The sequence below is a fragment of the Paramormyrops kingsleyae genome, chromosome 2 (assembly GCF_048594095.1).
Source record: "Paramormyrops kingsleyae isolate MSU_618 chromosome 2, PKINGS_0.4, whole genome shotgun sequence".
NCBI classification, from domain to species: Eukaryota; Metazoa; Chordata; class Actinopteri; order Osteoglossiformes; family Mormyridae; genus Paramormyrops; species Paramormyrops kingsleyae.
In genome coordinates, this window is record NC_132798.1 from 3,500,358 (window position 1) to 3,520,982 (window position 20,625).

The following is a 20,625-nucleotide window of genomic DNA, read 5'->3' on the forward strand; positions in this document are numbered from 1 at the left end:
GGCATGTATGACGGTGTGGGCATCACAGGACTGGAACAAAGTAGGGCATGTATGATGGTGTGGGCGTCAGAGGACTGGAACAAAGGTGGGCATGTATGACGGTGTGGGCATCAGAGGACTGGAACAAAGTAGGGCATGTATGATGGTGTGGGCATCACAGGACTGGAACAAAGTAGGGCATGTATGATGATGTGGGCATCAGAGGACTGGAACAAAGTAGGGCATGTATGACGGTGTGGGCATCAGAGGACTGGAACAAAGTAGGGCATGTATGACGGTGTGGGCATCAGAGGACTGGAACAAAGTAGGGCATGTATGATGGTGTGGGCATCACAGGACTGGAACAAAGTAGGGCATGTATGATGGTGTGGGCATCAGAGGACTGGAACAAAGTAGGGCATGTATGACGGTGTGGGCGTCAGAGGACTGGAACAAAGTAGGGCATGTATGATGGTGTGGGCGTCAGAGGACTGGAACAAAGTAGGGCATGTATGATGGTGTGGGCGTCAGAGGACTGGAACAAAGTAGGGCATGTATGACGGTGTGGGCATCAGAGGACTGGAACAAAGTAGGGCATGTATGACGATGTGGGCATCACAGGACTGGAACAAAGTAGGGCATGTATGATGGTGTGGGCGTCAGAGGACTGGAACAAAGGTGGGCATGTATGACGGTGTGGGCATCAGAGGACTGGAACAAAGTAGGGCATGTATGATGGTGTGGGCATCACAGGACTGGAACAAAGTAGGGCATGTATGATGATATGGGCATCAGAGGACTGGAACAAAGTAGGGCATGTATGATGGTGTGGGCCTCACAGGACTGGAACAAAGTAGGGCATGTATGATGATGTGGGCATCAGAGGACTGGAACAAAGTAGGGCATGTATGATGGTGTGGGCATCAGAGGACTGGAACAAAGTAGGGCATGTATGATGGTGTGGGCATCAGAGGACTGGAACAAAGTAGGGCATGTATGATGGTGTGGGCGTCAGAGGACTGGAACAAGGTAGGGCATGTATGATGATGTGGGCGTCAGAGGACTGGAACAAAGTAGGGCATGTATGACGGTGTGGGCGTCAGAGGACTGGAACAAAGTAGGGCATGTATGACGGTGTGGGCATCAGAGGACTGGAACAAAGTAGGGCATGTATGACGATGTGGGCATCACAGGACTGGAACAAAGTAGGGCATGTATGATGGTGTGGGCGTCAGAGGACTGGAACAAAGTAGGGCATGTATGACGGTGTGGGCATCAGAGGACTGGAACAAAGTAGGGCATGTATGATGGTGTGGGCGTCAGAGGACTGGAACAAAGTAGGGCATGTATGACGGTGTGGGCATCAGAGGACTGGAACAAAGTAGGGCATGTATGATGGTGTGGGCGTCAGAGGACTGGAACAAAGTAGGGCATGTATGACGGTGTGGGCATCAGAGGACTGGAACAAAGTAGGGCATGTATGATGGTGTGGGCATCAGAGGATTGGAACAAAGTAGGGCATGTATGACGGTGTGGGCATCAGAGGACTGGAACAAAGTAGGGCATGTATGACGGTGTGGGCATCACAGGACTGGAACAAAGTAGGGCATGTATGACGGTGTGGGCATCAGAGGACTGGAACAAAGTAGGGCATGTATGATGGTGTGGGCATCACAGGACTGGAACAAAGTAGGGCATGTATGATGATGTGGGCATCAGAGGACTGGAACAAAGTAGGGCATGTATGACGGTGTGGGCATCAGAGGACTGGAACAAAGTAGGGCATGTATGATGGTGTGGGCGTCAGAGGACTGGAACAAAGTAGGGCATGTATGAAGGTGTGGGCATCAGAGGACTGGAACAAAGTAGGGCATGTATGACGGTGTGGGCGTCAGAGGACTGGAACAAAGTAGGGCATGTATGATGGTGTGGGCGTCAGAGGACTGGAACAAAGTAGGGCATGTATGACGGTGTGGGCATCACAGGACTGGAACAAAGTAGGGCATGTATGATGGTGTGGGCGTCAGAGGACTGGAACAAAGGTGGGCATGTATGACGGTGTGGGCATCAGAGGACTGGAACAAAGTAGGGCATGTATGATGGTGTGGGCATCACAGGACTGGAACAAAGTAGGGCATGTATGATGATGTTGGCATCAGAGGACTGGAACAAAGTAGGGCATGTATGACGGTGTGGGCATCAGAGGACTGGAACAAAGTAGGGCATGTATGATGGTGTGGGCGTCAGAGGACTGGAACAAAGTAGGGCATGTATGATGGTGTGGGCATCAGAGGACTGGAACAAAGTAGGGCATGTATGACGGTGTGGGCATCAGAGGACTGGAACAAAGTAGGGCATGTATGACGGTGTGGGCATCACAGGACTGGAACAAAGTAGGGCATGTATGACGGTGTGGGCATCAGAGGACTGGAACAAAGTAGGGCATGTATGATGGTGTGGGCATCACAGGACTGGAACAAAGTAGGGCATGTATGATGATGTGGGCATCAGAGGACTGGAACAAAGTAGGGCATGTATGACGGTGTGGGCATCAGAGGACTGGAACAAAGTAGGGCATGTATGATGGTGTGGGCGTCAGAGGACTGGAACAAAGTAGGGCATGTATGAAGGTGTGGGCATCAGAGGACTGGAACAAAGTAGGGCATGTATGACGGTGTGGGCGTCAGAGGACTGGAACAAAGTAGGGCATGTATGATGGTGTGGGCGTCAGAGGACTGGAACAAAGTAGGGCATGTATGACGGTGTGGGCATCACAGGACTGGAACAAAGTAGGGCATGTATGATGGTGTGGGCGTCAGAGGACTGGAACAAAGGTGGGCATGTATGACGGTGTGGGCATCAGAGGACTGGAACAAAGTAGGGCATGTATGATGGTGTGGGCATCACAGGACTGGAACAAAGTAGGGCATGTATGATGATGTTGGCATCAGAGGACTGGAACAAAGTAGGGCATGTATGACGGTGTGGGCATCAGAGGACTGGAACAAAGTAGGGCTTGTATGATGGTGTGGGCGTCAGAGGACTGGAACAAAGTAGGGCATGTATGAAGGTGTGGGCATCAGAGGACTGGAACAAAGTAGGGCATGTATGACGGTGTGGGCGTCAGAGGACTGGAACAAAGTAGGGCATGTATGATGGTGTGGGCATCACAGGACTGGAACAAAGTAGGGCATGTATGATGATGTTGGCATCAGAGGACTGGAACAAAGTAGGGCATGTATGACGGTGTGGGCATCAGAGGACTGGAACAAAGTAGGGCTTGTATGATGGTGTGGGCGTCAGAGGACTGGAACAAAGTAGGGCATGTATGAAGGTGTGGGCATCAGAGGACTGGAACAAAGTAGGGCATGTATGACGGTGTGGGCGTCAGAGGACTGGAACAAAGTAGGGCATGTATGATGGTGTGGGCGTCAGAGGACTGGAACAAAGTAGGGCATGTATGATGGTGTGGGCGTCAGAGGACTGGAACAAAGTAGGGCATGTATGACGGTGTGGGCATCAGAGGACTGGAACAAAGTAGGGCATGTATGATGGTGTGGGCGTCAGAGGACTGGAACAAAGTAGGGCATGTATGACGGTGTGGGCATCAGAGGACTGGAACAAAGTAGGGCATGTATGATGGTGTGGGCGTCAGAGGACTGGAACAAAGTAGGGCATGTATGACGGTGTGGGCATCAGAGGACTGGAACAAAGTAGGGCATGTATGATGGTGTGGGCATCAGAGGACTGGAACAAAGTAGGGCATGTATGACGGTGTGGGCATCAGAGGACTGGAACAAAGTAGGGCATGTATGACGGTGTGGGCATCAGAGGACTGGAACAAAGTAGGGCATGTATGACGGTGTGGGCATCACAGGACTGGAACAAAGTAGGGCATGTATGACGGTGTGGGCATCAGAGGACTGGAACAAAGTAGGGCATGTATGACGGTGTGGGCATCACAGGACTGGAACAAAGTAGGGCATGTATGATGGTGTGGGCGTCAGAGGACTGGAACAAAGGTGGGCATGTATGACGGTGTGGGCATCAGAGGACTGGAACAAAGTAGGGCATGTATGATGGTGTGGGCATCACAGGACTGGAACAAAGTAGGGCATGTATGATGATGTGGGCATCAGAGGACTGGAACAAAGTAGGGCATGTATGATGGTGTGGGCATCACAGGACTGGAACAAAGTAGGGCATGTATGATGATGTGGGCATCAGAGGACTGGAACAAAGTAGGGCATGTATGACGGTGTGGGCATCAGAGGACTGGAACAAAGTAGGGCATGTATGATGGTGTGGGCGTCAGAGGACTGGAACAAAGTAGGGCATGTATGAAGGTGTGGGCATCAGAGGACTGGAACAAAGTAGGGCATGTATGACGGTGTGGGCGTCAGAGGACTGGAACAAAGTAGGGCATGTATGATGGTGTGGGCGTCAGAGGACTGGAACAAAGTAGGGCATGTATGACGGTGTGGGCATCACAGGACTGGAACAAAGTAGGGCATGTATGATGGTGTGGGCGTCAGAGGACTGGAACAAAGGTGGGCATGTATGACGGTGTGGGCATCAGAGGACTGGAACAAAGTAGGGCATGTATGATGGTGTGGGCATCACAGGACTGGAACAAAGTAGGGCATGTATGATGATGTTGGCATCAGAGGACTGGAACAAAGTAGGGCATGTATGACGGTGTGGGCATCAGAGGACTGGAACAAAGTAGGGCATGTATGATGGTGTGGGCGTCAGAGGACTGGAACAAAGTAGGGCATGTATGATGGTGTGGGCGTCAGAGGACTGGAACAAAGTAGGGCATGTATGACGATGTGGGCATCACAGGACTGGAACAAAGTAGGGCATGTATGACGATGTGGGCATCACAGGACTGGAACAAAGTAGGGCATGTATGATGGTGTAGGCGTCAGAGGACTGGAACAAAGGTGGGCATGTATGACGGTGTGGGCATCAGAGGACTGGAACAAAGTAGGGCATGTATGATGGTGTGGGCATCACAGGACTGGAACAAAGTAGGGCATGTATGATGATGTGGGCATCAGAGGACTGGAACAAAGTAGGGCATGTATGACGGTGTGGGCATCAGAGGACTGGAACAAAGTAGGGCATGTATGACGGTGTGGGCATCAGAGGACTGGAACAAAGTAGGGCATGTATGATGATGTGGGCATCAGAGGACTGGAACAAAGTAGGGCATGTATGACGGTGTGGGCATCAGAGGACTGGAACAAAGTAGGGCATGTATGATGGTGTGGGCGTCAGAGGACTGGAACAAAGTAGGGCATGTATGACGGTGTGGGCGTCAGAGGACTGGAACAAAGTAGGGCATGTATGACGGTGTGGGCATCAGAGGACTGGAACAAAGTAGGGCATGTATGATGGTGTGGGCGTCAGAGGACTGGAACAAAGTAGGGCATGTATGATGGTGTGGGCGTCAGAGGACTGGAACAAAGTAGGGCATGTATGATGATGTGGGCATCAGAGGACTTATGGGGGTAGATATTTGTTCACCTGCAGTTTCTCTCTACTTCCAGTTAAGTCATATAAAGAAGAAAAGCGGAAATGCTGCATGCTGGGAATGACAAGCAGTCCCTTCCTGGACACCTGCAAGTCCCGGGCTGATCGGCTCAGAAACAAGTACAATGAGCAAACATGCAAGGAGATCTTCATAGATTGCTGCGAGTTTCGCATTAAACTTCAGAGAACACAGGCCAACGATCAGATTCTTGCACGTATGGGTGAGCAAACATGTCCATCCTTACTGCCGTCTGAAGCGTATACTATGTACAGTTTATGAGTCTGCATTTCAATAAGTAGCAGGGGAATATGTAAATGTGACAGCGCCCTGGTCTGAGGTTTGTTTCGGATGTATGAGACACGTATTTTCTCGCATGCGGAGTTATTGACTTCCCTGATCTCCGCTTTCAGAGGTCGAAGTTTACCTGGGATGGGTCACCTCACGAGTGCGGACTTACTTCCCAGAGAGCTGGCTCTGGGAGACTCATCGCATCACTGATAGGTGAGAGCACAGACATCAAACAGCCGTCTAATTACTCGCTTATGTCACCATTATCAAGTGATCCATCTAACTAACTAAGTTATTCCCTGAAAAATGCAGTTGACAATTATAGTTAAGAGGACCTGTATTTAGTGTAATACTGTATTTAGTAATTTTGGCCTGATTTTACTTGAGAACTTCTGTCCTATGACATCAATTATGGCTTATTAGAAGAATAAATGTTACATAGTTTAAATCTGTAATTAAATGTGTAATTCCACTTCTTAGGTTTGTCTCTAGAATTACGAGTAATTAGTGTGCTAAAATCTCCTTTTCTCTTTAACATGAACGTTGTGCCTCAGCTAGGGCCAGATTTAGAGTATTAAGCAACAGCACACATGACGTCACGTCAGAAAGAAACGGAGCTGATTGGTGGCCCCCGAAATTCAGAAATGCATCTAATACAGGGAAAACGCTACATGCTTTTCATGTTAAAAGAACAATATACAATCTATTAATTTAATTAGATATGAAATCACACTAATCTGTTAAGGCAGGGGTGCCCAACTCCAGTCCTGGGGGGCCGGAGCCCTGTGTAGCTTAGTTCTTTCCCTGTTCCACCATAAATGATTCAGCTCAAGAGCTGTGTGGTAATTAGCACAAGGAGATGAATCAGGTGTGTTAAATGAGGGGAAACCTAAAAATGTGCAGGGCTCTGGCCCCCCAGGACTGGAGATGGGCACCCCTGTGTTAAGGGATGGTGGGGGGGGCGCTTATGGAGGGTTGCTCTGCTTAGTGCCACCGGGGAACGTGGTGGCCTTGGGCTCAAGCCCAGATGCCCATATGGTGAATTCGACCAAGAGCTCGGGGAAATACCACAATACACAAGATTTGATTCCCCTCCATCTCATGGCATTCAGAGTATCAGAACTTCGGTGAAAGCATTTACTTTATATCCTGTGCTCTGAGTGCTGTTTGTGTTAAACTAACATTATTCCTTTTTTCCACTGTAAGGTCTGCCTTGGTGTGAATGTTATGGTACAGTAGTTTTAAGTGCTATGCAATGTGTTTCTCAGGTCAGGGCTGATTACCTTGAACAGAAAGTTACCAGACTCTCTCACCACCTGGGAGATGAGAGCTGTGGGGATGTTCAGTGATGGTAAGCAGAACGCAAAAGCAGCAGGTCCTGCACAAACACTGGGATGCTTGTCTCTCTTACCTGTCACAAAGTTAGAAAACCCCTTTGCAAATCCAGAAATCTCTGTTATCCTGTGCCTGCAGGAATATGTGTGTCAGATCCACTGAGGGTTCAGGTGACCCAGCAAGTGAGCCTGGACGTACCTCTGCCTTATTCTATGGTCCGTGGGGAGCATTTGGAGCTGCTTGGTTCTGTCTATAACCAACTTAGTAAAGATTCATGGGTGAGTGGTGCTGTTACCTCCTTAGCCACAATAGGATTGGTTTTGGTCTTGGACTGAAATAACAGTGGACTTATCTCTTAGATCACAGTTAGCTGTGCTGTGCAATGTCTCATTATAAAAGAACCATCTTAAAATGTTCAAAGATACTTCATAGAATGTTCCTGATATGTGTAATACAGCTGGGAGTTGGGGGGGGGGGGGGGGCAGCGAAATGTGGAGCATCTGGGGTCCCCAAGGACCGGCTTGGAAAACCCTGCTTTAATACATTAATCTGTTTTTCTTCCCATTTTCATTTGTGCTCTTCGTGTTTTTTTGTGTGTACTAACTTTTCTGACTCTCACTCTTTTCCTCTCCTTCTTTGGCTAGTATTGCGTGACACTCGCAGCACCCAAGGAGATTTGCCTGGTTCACGGTGTGCCAGTGGGGCAGGACGGGGCACAAAGGACACCATGCAACAAGAAAGACCTGAAGAGTACCTCTGTCAGCAGGGTTTCCTTCACTCTCATGGCTCTGGAGGCGGGGTCTCACTCACTTAAATTTACTCTACAGAGTCCTCTAGGCTCCGAAACTGTAATCAAGACCCTCCGTGTGGTGGTAAACACATAAGGATGACTTCCATTACCTTTACAGCCTAATATTAATAAGTGGTATTTTAACATTATGTATATTTTTCTACTCCAATATTGTTCTGAGCATTTGTATGTGGTCTCTGTTACAGCCTGAGGGCATCAAGACCGAACTGAACATCGCAGGAACCCTGGATCCACAGGCTGTCTACGGTGCATATTTTAATATGCAGTAATTCCAGTCAGGATGTTTCTAGTGTACATGGCCTGTATCTGTTTGATTTTGCAAAACCTCTGCAGAGTTTCCCACCCTGTTCAGTATGCTGAACTGCAACTATGGCATTTTCACCAAAACGTCTGTGTTGCAGGGACTTTGAGAAAGAGGCTGGAATTCAAGAACAGTGCCCCTGCCAAGCTGGTACCGAAGTCCAACGTGGAGCGTGTTCTTACCATCAGCGGTGTGAGACTGTTATGCATAGATATCTTCATAAAACAATACATACAGTTACACTAAAATACTCAATGCTTTGCACTGTCGTATGTAACCAAGCTATGTGAGATTATTTTGTACCTTGTTTTGTACCTTGACTGTCTGCAATATTTGTTTTGTTCCCACTACTTGTGTGTAGGCGAGCTCTTTGGAGAGGTGCTGGCCTTTGTGAATGATCCGAATGGTCTGCACCAGCTGACTGGCTTGCCACGTGGTTCTGCTGAAGCGGAGATTATGAGCATCCTCCCTGTCTATTATGTCTTCCAATTCCTGGAGCAGACAGACAGGTGGGAGCTGCTGGGTCATGACAAAGCCAAAAGCCGTATGGAGCTCAAGCAGAAGCTGAGAGAAGGTGGGTGTATCGCAGGACCATCGGTCATGGAAGCACGTGGACGGGGGTGCTGCTTTGGCGACATGTTGCTCTGATTAACAGGTTTTCCATTACTGTTTTCTCTGTCCCCCCCCCCCCCCCCCCATATTATGGCTAGTATAGGGGTCACCAGCCTCATGTCCTTCAAGAAAAAAAATGAGAATGGCTACAGCATGTGGAAAGACAGAGAAGCCAGTACATGGTTAGTCTGCTTGGAAAATGGCAGCACCAAGATAGATCTGGTTGTCTTCACAGTGGCACTGGATGATATCTTTGTCATCTACCCTCTTTTGTAGGTTGACTGCTCTAGTGTTGAAGACTCTTGGACAGGTGAACAAACACGTTGCTGTGGACGAGAAGTCATTTTGCAATTCCGTCTTTTGGCTGACGTCTACCTGTCAGAATAGGGATGGCTCCTTCAAAGAGCTTTCTGACTACAAGCCAGTTAAACTCATGGTAATGATCTCTGTAAAGAGCCTGTTCCAGTAAGAATGAGAATTCCATAAAATAAAATGTGTGCTTTATATAATGAGTGTGGAAACCTGATCCAAAGGCTTTTTATTTTTTGCTTTTGGGTTGACTTTGGTGTCACAGGGTGCAGGAGCAATGGTGCAGGAGCAGACTGCCTTCATCACCTCCTTTGCCATCATTGGTATCAAGACTGCAATGACAGTCCCAGCATGCAACTTGATGGTATGACCTGTCTCACTTAAATGTGCTTACACGTGGAATGCAAAATGGTTTCATCTAGTATCTTAGTATCACATGTATCCATTGTGACATATTTAACATATCCACCACTTCTGCGGTGTAGGGCCATGAGGGGGCTTGGAGTTAATTCCAAGTAGCAGGGGACACAAAGCAGGGCCCCACCCTGCACCAGATGTCCATCACAGAGAACACACCATGAACTGAGAGCTGGGCTGAGGGAGGGGGGTTCTTTTTAAAACAAAAATACAACAAGATGAAGCTAACAATATTGATGACTCATTAAGTGTTGCAATTTGATATCTAAAATCAAATGAATTTAGAATGAGCATGAAGAGACAGAGGGTTACATCTGAGATTTTCAAAAGCAAACAGACAAGTGGATGTGACTTTACGTCACCCCCTCACCTCCAACCCCCATGGTCTCTCCGGTTCACATGCATTCCATGGTCCATGGGACCCACACTCACGCACATAAGTCCTCCGATAGCCTCATTGCCAAATGTGTTGTTGGTGTACACTACAGGCTGCTCTGCTCTTATGCCCAACATGTGTCTAATTACTTATCTGACCTCTGTGTCTGTATGTGTGCTTTAGTGGGTGGGTCCATTTGGAAACGTCTCGTGTTTTATTTGTATGATTCCTCTTTTTTCCCCAAAATGAATGGTGCACTGATATTCTCATCATCTGTTGTGCTCAGGAATTTAAGAATGCCCTAGGATATGCCGCAACATACCTGTCTGACAATTTCCAGTCTCTGAAGAGTTTGTATGTGCGAGCGGTCACCGCTTATGCCTTGGCCTTGGTGGACCAGGGCAGCATGCCTGCGCGTGAACTGTATGAGAGACTGCAGAATTATGCCCAAGTCAAAGGTACTGCAGAGAACCCGTGTTTCAGACAGAAGAACCTAAAACCTTTAGAACAAACTATTTATGACCATTAAGGGTATTATAGCTAAACACACCATACCTCTTACTCGTCTTCTGCACTGTTGCAAACTTTGGTCAGCTGGATGGCGTGAGATTTTCAATTTGAGACAAGTCTGCACGCTCATTTACATGTATCTAAGAGTTTTATTACCTTGTAAATAGTCTGTAGAGTTTGCAAACTACGCCGATGCTTTTGATGTAGCCAGTTTTAGGTTTATAATGGAATAATATAGATTTGCCGTAAGATTTCTTATGTGAACGTGAGAGTCTGAAAGTGTGAGTGTCACACCTGATGTGTGAGAGTTCTTAAACACAAAGCATATCAAACACTGTTAGATTGCATCCATTTGCATTGATGAATGCTAAATTAACATTCAAATGTCTAATTTGTGGTGGCACAGGAAATCCTCCTCTGATTCGCTTCTGGCAGGAGGAAAAGGAGCCTCTCAACCCTTCGACGCCCAATAGGATCTCCACACAGTCAGTGGAGACCACGGTCTATGTCCTGCTCACTGCAATGCTCTATGGGGATAAAGAATATGCCGCCCCCATTCTCAGGTGGCTGACCCAGGACCAGCGCTATGGAGGAGGATTACATTCAACACAGGTTTCCAAGCATCGCCAATCATGCAATACAATCCTGAACATATTTGAGAAGTGCCCAGCAGACTGCCACAAAAAACGCTAATCTAATGAACTTGAGATCCTGCTGATAATTACATGGCAACGATCTTAATCATCATGCATCAAAGCCAAGTGGCCGAGTAGAGTGTCCATAATCCAGTGCTTACTCTCTACCCTCCTCATTCTAGGACACCATTCTTACTCTGGAGGCCTTGAAAGAATACAGCCAACTAGTCCAGCATTCCAAGCTTGAAATGGAGATCCGTGCCAGCTACAGAAATAAGGGAGATTTGGACATTTTAAGGCTCTCAGAGAATCACCATGTGAGCAGATCAATACAGGCAAGACTGCGTCCTACTCCCTTCCCTCTCATTGCCCTCATGTGGCCCCTATCATATTTTTGGGTGTAAGGGATAAACTGAAGGAGAGATGAGTCTTCATTGTGTGGTTAACATCACAGCAGAAAATTGCAGGTTAGGTTACTCTTATGGCAGTTATTTACACATACACCCATAACATCCAGTTTCTTTTTTCTCCTTGAGTTCTCTAAGAAGTCAGAATCAATTTGTGAATATTTTCAGCACAATCTAATTGTTTAAATCTTCAGTATTATTAGTTACCTTTACAAAAACACTTACAAATCTGTACACACAATTGTATTAATTTTTTATGTGTAATCAAATACCTATCGCTTCATGAGTTCAGAGGATGAAATACTAAGTTGTTTTCACAGGTTGAGCAAACAGATGATGTCATCCTAACCACGGGAAGTAGTACTGGAGTATCAGTTGCAAATGTAAGTTGCATACACATATTCAATATAATTTATACACGTTTTTATGCATTCTTGCCATGTTGTGTTTTTAAAATGGTTTAAAGTTTTGATCCCTACTCTCTAACGTATGATTTGCACATGTCTTTCATTGCAGTTGAAAACTGTATACTACAGTATGGCAGAGTCTAATGACAACTGTCACTTTGATCTGACCATTGAAATTCAGCCCGCTGTTCAGGACTCCACAGGTAGAACAGCACAAAGAATGTTTTTCACCAGATGAGTTTCTAGCGATGGTGTAACTTACCCAGTACTTAACAGTGGTCCCGCATTTCCCCCAGATATTATGTTCTTGTTACCCCGCCTTATTGCTTGTGCCAAGTAAGTTCAACTTTATGTGTTTATTTTAACAATGAATGTCCAACCATTTTATGCTATTTGTGCATCTGTACACAATATTGCTGTATATATAAAGTCCAGGAACAGTATACAGCAACTGCATTTTACAATAATTTTGTGGCAAACCAGATAAGAGATATTATTAATAATGTATTGTATAATATGTATGTGTGCTGTCCAGGTACAAGCCTCTGGAGAATGAAGTGTTTATGGAGTCAGCACACACTATCATGGAGATCCATTTGCCTACAGGTATCCAGCCCCTACAGGAGGACCTGGATATGGTATGAATAAGCCACATTCTAATTAGTCTGAGTATCTCATATGGCTTCAATGAGAAAATCAGGGGTCCCACACATCCTGAAAAACTTTCTTTTAAATTCATTTTCCAGTCATGGAAAACAGAAAAAAAATGTCCTCTAAAATAAATGGGTTGTCCTGAATTTTTACATGCATAATAAAATCATAACCTATTTTGAAGTTCTAGGGTTTTATAAAAGTTGACCACTGTATACAGTTTTCAGTAGGTGAATGCCAAATCTGAATTTCGCATTTGTAGCAATTGCAAGCGTAGTGTTTGGAGCTAACATATTTGTCTGAATATAAGGGAAGTCAAAAAAAATATTCATTATTGTGGAAAAATACTTTATGCAGAAGTTATGTATTTTACTGTTAAATTACAACTACCAAGCATTTACCTAAATTACAACTAGCAAGCACCTAAAACATTATGGCACACACCATTTTTAATAAGCCTGACAATGTTCTCATTTTTTGCGTTTAGCATGCTTTGCAGCAATGCAAGCTAAGTGAGTTATGTTGTATTTCCTGCGGTACTTCATTAAACAAACAGCAATCACAGTACTTTAAAAATTTAATCAGTTGATGATTTGTGAGATTACTGGAATATGGTGATCCTGTTTTCCAGTGACAAAAGCCTGCCTTTTATTTGTACAAATGTGGGGTAATATCAAGTAATACCATATTCATTGTGAATAACTGAGGGTCAGAGTGGCCGATTTGTTGTTGAGTACTGTATTGAGCAGCAGTTTAGTGTTGGTTGCTAAATTTACTTGTTGTAGCTGGACCCCATGAGATACTAAATTACATGGTAATTAAAAACAAGTTAACACTGCAAGATCTGTGTTTCCATAGACACATTGAAAATATTTATGTAATTTCTTGAAGCTGTGCAGTATACTCCAAATCAGACGCATTCAGCGCTTCATGCACTGATGAAGTGTTTTCCGGCTGTGGTTCGCTACAGATGCAGAATTCACTAGATTCTCTAGTGTCACATTACGAAATGAAGGGAGACCAGGTCATTCTCCAGCTGGACTCTGTAAGTATGAGATCTGCCGGTTGTCTTTCTGTGACTGTTTCCGCAGGCAAGTGACTTGACCTGGACACGTCACAAGCTGCCATGAATATTGTCCCTAGTTGCTTGTTTATATGCATGTATGTCTACTTGTGTTTGTGTTGATTTCTCCCATTTTGGCAGATTCCTTCAGCGGCATTCCTGTGTGTGGGATTTCGGATACAAGAACTGTTCCGCACTGGCATGACAAGCTCCTCCCTATTTAAAGTGTATGAGTACCGAGACCCAGGTACTCATGCATCTCACCTCCCTGTGCTCATTCCTGTATCGTCCCAGTACTTTTTGCTTGTTGTCATTGGGATTGACACCATATGCAGAACATCAGTACCCTTCCCCATTTCTCACAGACAGCCAGTGTTCCAAGCTTTACTACCCACATGTGGAGCGTAGATTTCTGAGACTGTGTGATGGGGACGAGTGCCAGTGCATGGCAGGTAGGCCTCAAAAATCTAGTCGGTCAGCTTGATGATCAGTGTTGGGGAAGTTACATCCCAGACGGCGGTGGAAAGTTCAGGCCCAAAAAGTACAAAACCAAACCAAAGTTTTGTTTCAACCAACCAGTTGAGAACTCTGTGACTGAGACTCTTCATAATCAACTGGTTGGTTGAAACAAAACCTTGGTCTGGATTTGTACTTTCTGGACCTGAATTTTCCACCTCTGTGTGTAATGGATTACTTTTGTGAGTAATTTCCCCAACACTGTTGATGATATTGTGTCAGGCTAAGTGCCAGAAAAAATGTCTTGCATTATGTTGTTTTTGCATGCAACTGTCAAGGTTATGGGCTCCTGCCTGTGCAATATATATGACTCTTGTCTTCCTTTATGGCCCTAGCTGAATGCAGCAACTTCAAAGGCAGCATGGATCTCACCATCACTGCCCAAATGCGATTAGATGCAGCTTGCGAAGACAAAATAAAATATGGTAACGGTCTAGATTCCACTTCATAGTACACTTTACATCTTAATAAACAGTGCTGTGAAATGATTCAAACTAAACTTGATTTTGTGGAAATTTTCAGTTTGTTTCTGGGCAAGACAATAGAGAAAAATTATCCTCAGTCAGCACTACGTGATCTCATGTGGCGAACACCGCAGGACTAATAGTTTTCCTGTGTGCTTTTCTTAAGCCTTTAAAGTGAAAATTGAGTCCTCATCGGAAGAAGGTGATTTTGTGAATTATGTTGCCAAAATAGAAGACATTTTTAAAAAGGGTAAGTTGACACTCTGCACGTCATCATAAGTACAAAAAAAGCCATGGGAAATAGTTATATTCCGACCTTTGTCTGTGTATAAAGAATAGTAGGCCAGATAAACTTTTTTTTGTTTGTGTGTATTATCTGTGGCAGGTACTGAACATGTGCAGAGAAACAGTGAGGTAACGTTTGTGAAGAAGGCAACATGCACGGATGTGAACCTGCAAGAAGGGAACTATTATCTAATCATGGGGGCCGAGGGAATGGAGAGAGTGGTCAGGCGGATATATCAGTGAGTGCTTGTTATATTTATATAATGGAATGGGATTGGGGCTCAGTAGCCTCACACCACCAGAGTCAGGGGTTCAAATTCCATCCTTGCTGAGTGTGTGTGCAGTTTGCATGTTCTCTCTGCATTTGTGCAGTCTTCCTTCGTCTAGGACAGGGATGGCAAATCTTATCCAGAAAGGGCCAATGTTTATGTGGGTTTTCGCTGCATCGCTAATTAGAGGACTGATTGGCTGAAGAGTTATCCCAGAAACCTTCATATACACTGACCATTTGCAGATAACATTGGCCACTCTGGTCTAGGAGGAGTGGGCCATCCTTATTTTAGATTACGTTTTATTCTGAAAACTTAGTATGTATTTGCTTATGCATTTGTGTACATTTTTCTTGGAGTTAAACAGAACTACTTGTTACAGGTACAAGTTCCCCCTTGACTCCCAGGCATGGGTAGAGCGGTGGCCTTCAAGTGACTGCGAGGACATCTCCTGCTCCAGTTTCCTGAATACCCTGGAGGACTTTTCAGAGACCTTCCTTATCATGGGCTGCCCATGACTTGTAATGAACACCCTGTGTCAGGGGCCCTGTGGGGGGGGGGGGGTGATCGAGTTAGGGAGATTCCAAGGGCCATAAGCCCTAAGGGATTTGAAACAGAATTTTATTGGTCTCGATTGGGGGCCCAAAATCCCTAGCAGGGCTTCTGTCCTGAGTGCAGAGTCTGTGATCTACTTGGCATTTATCACACTATTGAAAACAAATGGGCATGTATGGATGTGTATATATATAGTATATATGTTTGTCCTGAGCAAATAAAATGATGAAAAATTATTTTAAATAGTTGTCTCTGTATATACATGTTATTGGATGAGTGGTTGGAAGACAGATTGATAGACATAATTCTAGTTTTTGAATACCATTTCTCTTGGCTGTACCACATCCCATGGAGTGAGATCAATTATTAAAAAATATGCTATAATACTTGTTCATTATTGTAGTACCAGAGTGTGTTCTTAAATGACAGAAATGTCACTTAAATGAAAGCGCCTGGAATAGGGATCCTAAACCTGTCCGTACATGGACAAATGTGTCCGGGGCAAGACTTGTCCGCCAAAAACACCCACAGTACGATGGAAGGTGGCCTGGTCAGATGAGTCACGTTTTCTGTCACCTTATGTGCAGAGCCAGGTGCATGTGTGTAATTGTTGCAGACCAAGTACACCCCTTCACGGCTGTGGTCTCTTTCAGCAGGATGATGTGCCCTTCTACACTACAAAAATTATACAGGAATGGTTTGAGGAACATGAAGGTGTTTACCTAACCTCCAAATTCCCCAACTCGTAATCCGGTCAAGCATCTCTTGGATGTGCTGGACAAACATATAATCAGCTCAAAGAAATATTGCCCCCACCTCAAGAAAGTGAACAAAAGCATCAATGTAATATAGATGGTGCATATAATGATTCTTTTCTGGTCCAACCGTAGACAGCCTGATTATGCTGATATCAATTTATATTAATTATGGTTTTCCAAGACCTTCCTGAATCTGGATATCCTGTTTGCACTTACCATAGTCAGTTCTGTGTTCATCTGGTATGAATCAGTCATCATGTGCAGACCATCATGTCCAGGTTGTAAGCTTCATCTGTAACGAATGGATGATTTCTCAGTTAGCTGGGTTAATTTAAGCTAGAAGTCATGATTGTCCAATGAGAGTTTAGGTAAGAAGCATTCCTGTTGGACAATCATGACTTCTAGCTTAAGGTAACCCTGCTGAAAAATCCTGCTTCGTACAACACCCTCCTACTCCAGTGCATTTTGTGCACAGACACTTTTTGTGTAATATATGCCCCACGTGGCTACCATGAAATGTCGTTTCTCTGGTGCCACTGTGCCAATTATGAGGAGGTAAAGATAAGTTAAGAAATAACAATAAAAAAGAAAACAACTGGAAATTAACTTTTCTGGCCGTAGCGCATGTTCACGAACTAGATAACTTCTCTTTTGCTATACCCACTGGTGTAATGATGTGCAGCCGTCTGAAGGAGTCAGGAAGTATGACACACAACTAAATACAGTATAAAATATGTCTGTGTCCAAGCGGACCTAAAATAATAAAAAGAAACGTATTGGAAGTGGACGAAAGCAAAGGAATCGCTTTGAATATAATCACGATTTCCATCTCTACGTTTCCAAACAATGATAGGCTCCCAGAATTACCTGCCTATGCCATGCATTTAAATGTCGCTGCGGCACGATTCACGCAAACTCGCTACTGTGCCATCTGTAATTTTTGCTATAAATTCTAAACTTACCGAAACAAATTTGCGAGGGCGATGTCGAACTTGAATCTGTCTATTCTGTATAGCTTTTTAATATTCCATAACACAAATGTCGACACAACCGTGTAGCAGCACATGCAGTTTTCATCAAAATTAAAAGTTATTTAGAAAGATGGATGTAACGTCAACAAGTACATAATTTTGAGGATGGCCGTTGTGAAAACTATGGGGGGGAGGTGGTTAACAGAAGCCACCTTGAGAATAGCCCGGTGTGCTAAGAGTTTCCCGTTCAACAAGTGCAACTACGATTTGACAACACACTTATTGTGTGCATGTAGTTTATTGCAATGCATAGATCCATAGTTGTTTGACTAACAGCTTGGATATAGTCAATAGATTTAACGTGTCTTTCCTGCATGGTAAAATCACAAAGCTGCGAATATAGCCCGCCAATTTTGTATCCGCGAGCGGCAGCTTTTGAATGAAGGGCTCGAGATCAGCCGCGTGCATTCGCCGCTCTCCGTGGCCCTGCCCCCTGTTGCGCGCGCACCTCGCCGTCGGAAGTGACTGTGTATTCGGTTTAACGTTTATTAAGATGTTCGCGCACCGACTTACGCGAGTTTGAAAATACAAGAAGGATGCCTGCTTTTGCAATCCATGATAGGATAGCTGATGTCTTATTTACGTAGGCGAAAGTGATCCCGGGGCAAGCTACCTCGTTTGAAAACGAGGTTACTATGGTAACAAATGCAGCCCACGAGCAATCATAACAGATTTCCATACTTTCAAAGACGGTCCACGTCGTTGAGCATCTACTAAGTGTTCGTAAGTAACTCGGCAGGACAACTAGTTTACAGTGTCTAGTTTCAGCGCCTATCTGACTAAATATTATAGTTTGACATGTTGCGATCTGCTTAAAATGGAGAACACGCCACTACCAGACTTATGGATGTGTCTGACTGGCTAATAGCTATACACTGTTCAGTCCGAGTGAAACTAATGTTGGCTTTTCACACGGATGTACCTATAGAGTGGATTGTTTCCTAGCTGGTTTTCAAGTTCTCCAGCTCGCTACATTTACTTAACTAAGTAGTTGGGTTATGTGGTCAAAATAACTCCAAAATGTCATGACAGTCGTATTTTTAAACTTGTAGAAATGCTGCTGTATTGTCGATGAGCTAGTTAGTGAGATTACATCTTTCAACTTTCAACAAGATTTGAGGAAGGCGGGTAACAAGCTTAGACTCTGATTTGCTGATTTTCCCGACGCTGAATACATATAGTCTGTCTTCATATAAGAGGTGTCCCAGAGTGATGAACTCAAGCCATATTTGCACATCAGTGCCAATTAACAGTAGCTGTGAGTAACAGTGAGTAAGTTTATTTTATGATCATTATATGGAAACCTCTGTGTTCATTATAGAGAAGTATTGAATATTGCACTGTTCTTAATTTGGCAGCTTCAGAATGAAGACAGGAGTGGCACAGGTCACAACACCTGTGTCCGGCAATATGACCTCTGGATTATCATCGCCTGAACCATGGAGCCCATCTCCATCCTACAGGCTATATACTCCAACAGCTCATACTGGGTTAAGAAACCCTGAGGAGAGTGATGGTAGAGGTGATGGAGGTCGTTGGTCCCATTGTCTGCCACTCAGAGCTTGAATAATGTTCTTTTATATCAAATTAAAATGAGTAACAGGGTTATTGCTCAGTTTTTAATGTGTCTTTGCACAGGAGAAGGAAAAAGTCCCGGAATACGTTACATTACGGATTCCATCATAAGAAAGTTAACCAAACAGGAAAACCTGGCCTTTGCCCGGACGCTGAACCTGTCACTTTCAAAGACCGGAGGCAAGAAATTCAAGGTAGCATAAGCTTGTCAGTCTAAACATAACGCAGATGGGCATTCTGGCACCGTCATTTATTCCTCATGATTTTTCCAGAACGTGCCTGGGATCTGGAATTAATTGTTATAGCCGTCGTGCATCTATTCTGCCTTAGTTCCTTGCGACTGTCACTGTATTCAAGTGTTTGATCTAAATAATAAATTTGTCATTCAACAAGGATATATCTCTGATTCTATGTATCGCTCTTTATTTTAGTTCATTGAAAACCTAGATAAATGTGAGCATCTGCAGGTCCTCAACCTCAACCATAACCTCATTGAGAAGATTGAGAAGCTTGAGAAGCTACACCGGCTGCAGGAGCTCCACCTCTCTCACAACCAAATCCGGTAATGAGCTCAAATTAATTCTTTCTCTTTGCAATTTTGTCTTGGTGTCAAAAAAATTTCCAGACTTCTCCGAAAAAGATATGTTGTGTCAAAGAATAGATAATCTTTTTGTTATTCAGTAATGTTGAAGAATTGTACATCATTTTCTAAAATCTGTATGAATGACGTTTAAAATATTTATTTGGACGTAAGAGCATTGTATTAGCTATTTTCTGTAACGTAAGTAGTGCTCATTTATTCCCAAAGCTCCTCTTTGAAATCCCCAGACATTCCATGTATTTTATACCAGTTGGCAAGCTGATCAAATCTTTGTAATCATTCGTAATTAGTTGAAATGGATATGCTAGAGGTGAAATATTACAGAAATATGGAATGGCTGGGAATATGGAATGGCTGGGAATATGGAATGGGTGGGAATATGGAATGGGTGAGATTTAGTAGTCTATCTAGTCTGATCAAGTGATGAAATACAGCTGTGGAAAAAAAATTAGACCATAGCATAATTTTTTGTTTCACTGATTTCTCTATTTATGGCTGTGCGTCTGTGAATAATATATTTTTTTCTGCAAACTGCAGCCTGGTTCTTCCCTGTTTCTCATTAATGAAGGGCTTCTTCTTTGCTTTATGGTCTTCAGTCCTGCTTCTAGGAGCCTGATACAAACTATCCTAGCAGTGCACTTCACACCTGTACTTAATGTTCCCCGTTCCTTTTCAAGGTCACTTGATGTCATCCTTCGATTCATGAGAAACTGTCGGATAAGTTAACGGTCATCTCTGGCATTAGAATGTCGCTTCTGCCCTTTACCTGGCTGGTTTCTGGTCCTTCCCAGTGTCTCCTGCTTCACCTTATATTTGTGTCCTGCTGTCTTAGAAATTTTAAACCTGAAATAATCCTGCTGCTCAGCACAGCCTCTGCCAGCAGAACCACAATTTAAAAATGCAGATTTGTTTAAAAATATAGAGTGGTCTC

At 44.4% G+C, this 20,625-nt stretch overlaps 2 protein-coding genes and 1 long non-coding RNA gene across 7 annotated transcripts in view; 2 read left to right on the top strand and 1 right to left on the bottom strand.

The window, feature by feature from the left end:
• Positions 1-15,692, top strand: part of c5 (complement component 5) — a 32,064-nt gene extending 16,372 nt beyond the window's left edge. For both annotated transcript variants that reach the window (XM_072703679.1, XM_072703684.1), the window contains 25 exons: positions 5,535-5,738; positions 5,929-6,019; positions 7,075-7,157; positions 7,280-7,419; positions 7,786-8,013; positions 8,138-8,198; positions 8,354-8,443; positions 8,615-8,827; positions 8,969-9,047; positions 9,142-9,301; positions 9,440-9,538; positions 10,254-10,425; positions 10,884-11,089; positions 11,295-11,447; positions 11,840-11,902; positions 12,036-12,129; positions 12,223-12,262; positions 12,462-12,564; positions 13,548-13,622; positions 13,782-13,887; positions 14,006-14,092; positions 14,492-14,581; positions 14,787-14,870; positions 15,006-15,144; positions 15,557-15,692. In XM_072703679.1, coding sequence (XP_072559780.1) covers positions 5,535-5,738; positions 5,929-6,019; positions 7,075-7,157; positions 7,280-7,419; positions 7,786-8,013; positions 8,138-8,198; positions 8,354-8,443; positions 8,615-8,827; positions 8,969-9,047; positions 9,142-9,301; positions 9,440-9,538; positions 10,254-10,425; positions 10,884-11,089; positions 11,295-11,447; positions 11,840-11,902; positions 12,036-12,129; positions 12,223-12,262; positions 12,462-12,564; positions 13,548-13,622; positions 13,782-13,887; positions 14,006-14,092; positions 14,492-14,581; positions 14,787-14,870; positions 15,006-15,144; positions 15,557-15,692 — 2,996 coding nt within the window. The remainder of the gene's footprint in view (positions 1-5,534; positions 5,739-5,928; positions 6,020-7,074; positions 7,158-7,279; positions 7,420-7,785; positions 8,014-8,137; positions 8,199-8,353; positions 8,444-8,614; positions 8,828-8,968; positions 9,048-9,141; positions 9,302-9,439; positions 9,539-10,253; positions 10,426-10,883; positions 11,090-11,294; positions 11,448-11,839; positions 11,903-12,035; positions 12,130-12,222; positions 12,263-12,461; positions 12,565-13,547; positions 13,623-13,781; positions 13,888-14,005; positions 14,093-14,491; positions 14,582-14,786; positions 14,871-15,005; positions 15,145-15,556) is intronic.
• On the bottom strand, positions 15,587-17,951 carry LOC140581321 (uncharacterized). Its single transcript, XR_011984390.1, has 3 exons — positions 17,450-17,951; positions 16,704-16,779; positions 15,587-15,721 (listed from the first exon to the last, which is right to left on the bottom strand). It is a non-coding gene; the product is annotated as an uncharacterized lncRNA (long non-coding RNA).
• A 3-nt stretch (positions 17,952-17,954) lies between these two features.
• Positions 17,955-20,625, top strand: part of cntrl (centriolin) — a 28,694-nt gene continuing 26,023 nt past the window's right edge. The window contains exons 1-5 of one of the 4 annotated variants that reach the window (XM_072703667.1): positions 17,955-18,241; positions 18,632-18,790; positions 18,877-19,049; positions 19,157-19,287; positions 19,525-19,655. In XM_072703667.1, the coding sequence (XP_072559768.1) occupies positions 18,884-19,049; positions 19,157-19,287; positions 19,525-19,655 (428 nt within the window). In that variant the 5' untranslated portion in view covers positions 17,955-18,241; positions 18,632-18,790; positions 18,877-18,883. The remainder of the gene's footprint in view (positions 18,242-18,631; positions 18,791-18,876; positions 19,050-19,156; positions 19,288-19,524; positions 19,656-20,625) is intronic. The other 3 variants (XM_023809573.2, XM_072703675.1, XM_072703670.1) reach the window with 3 other exon arrangements.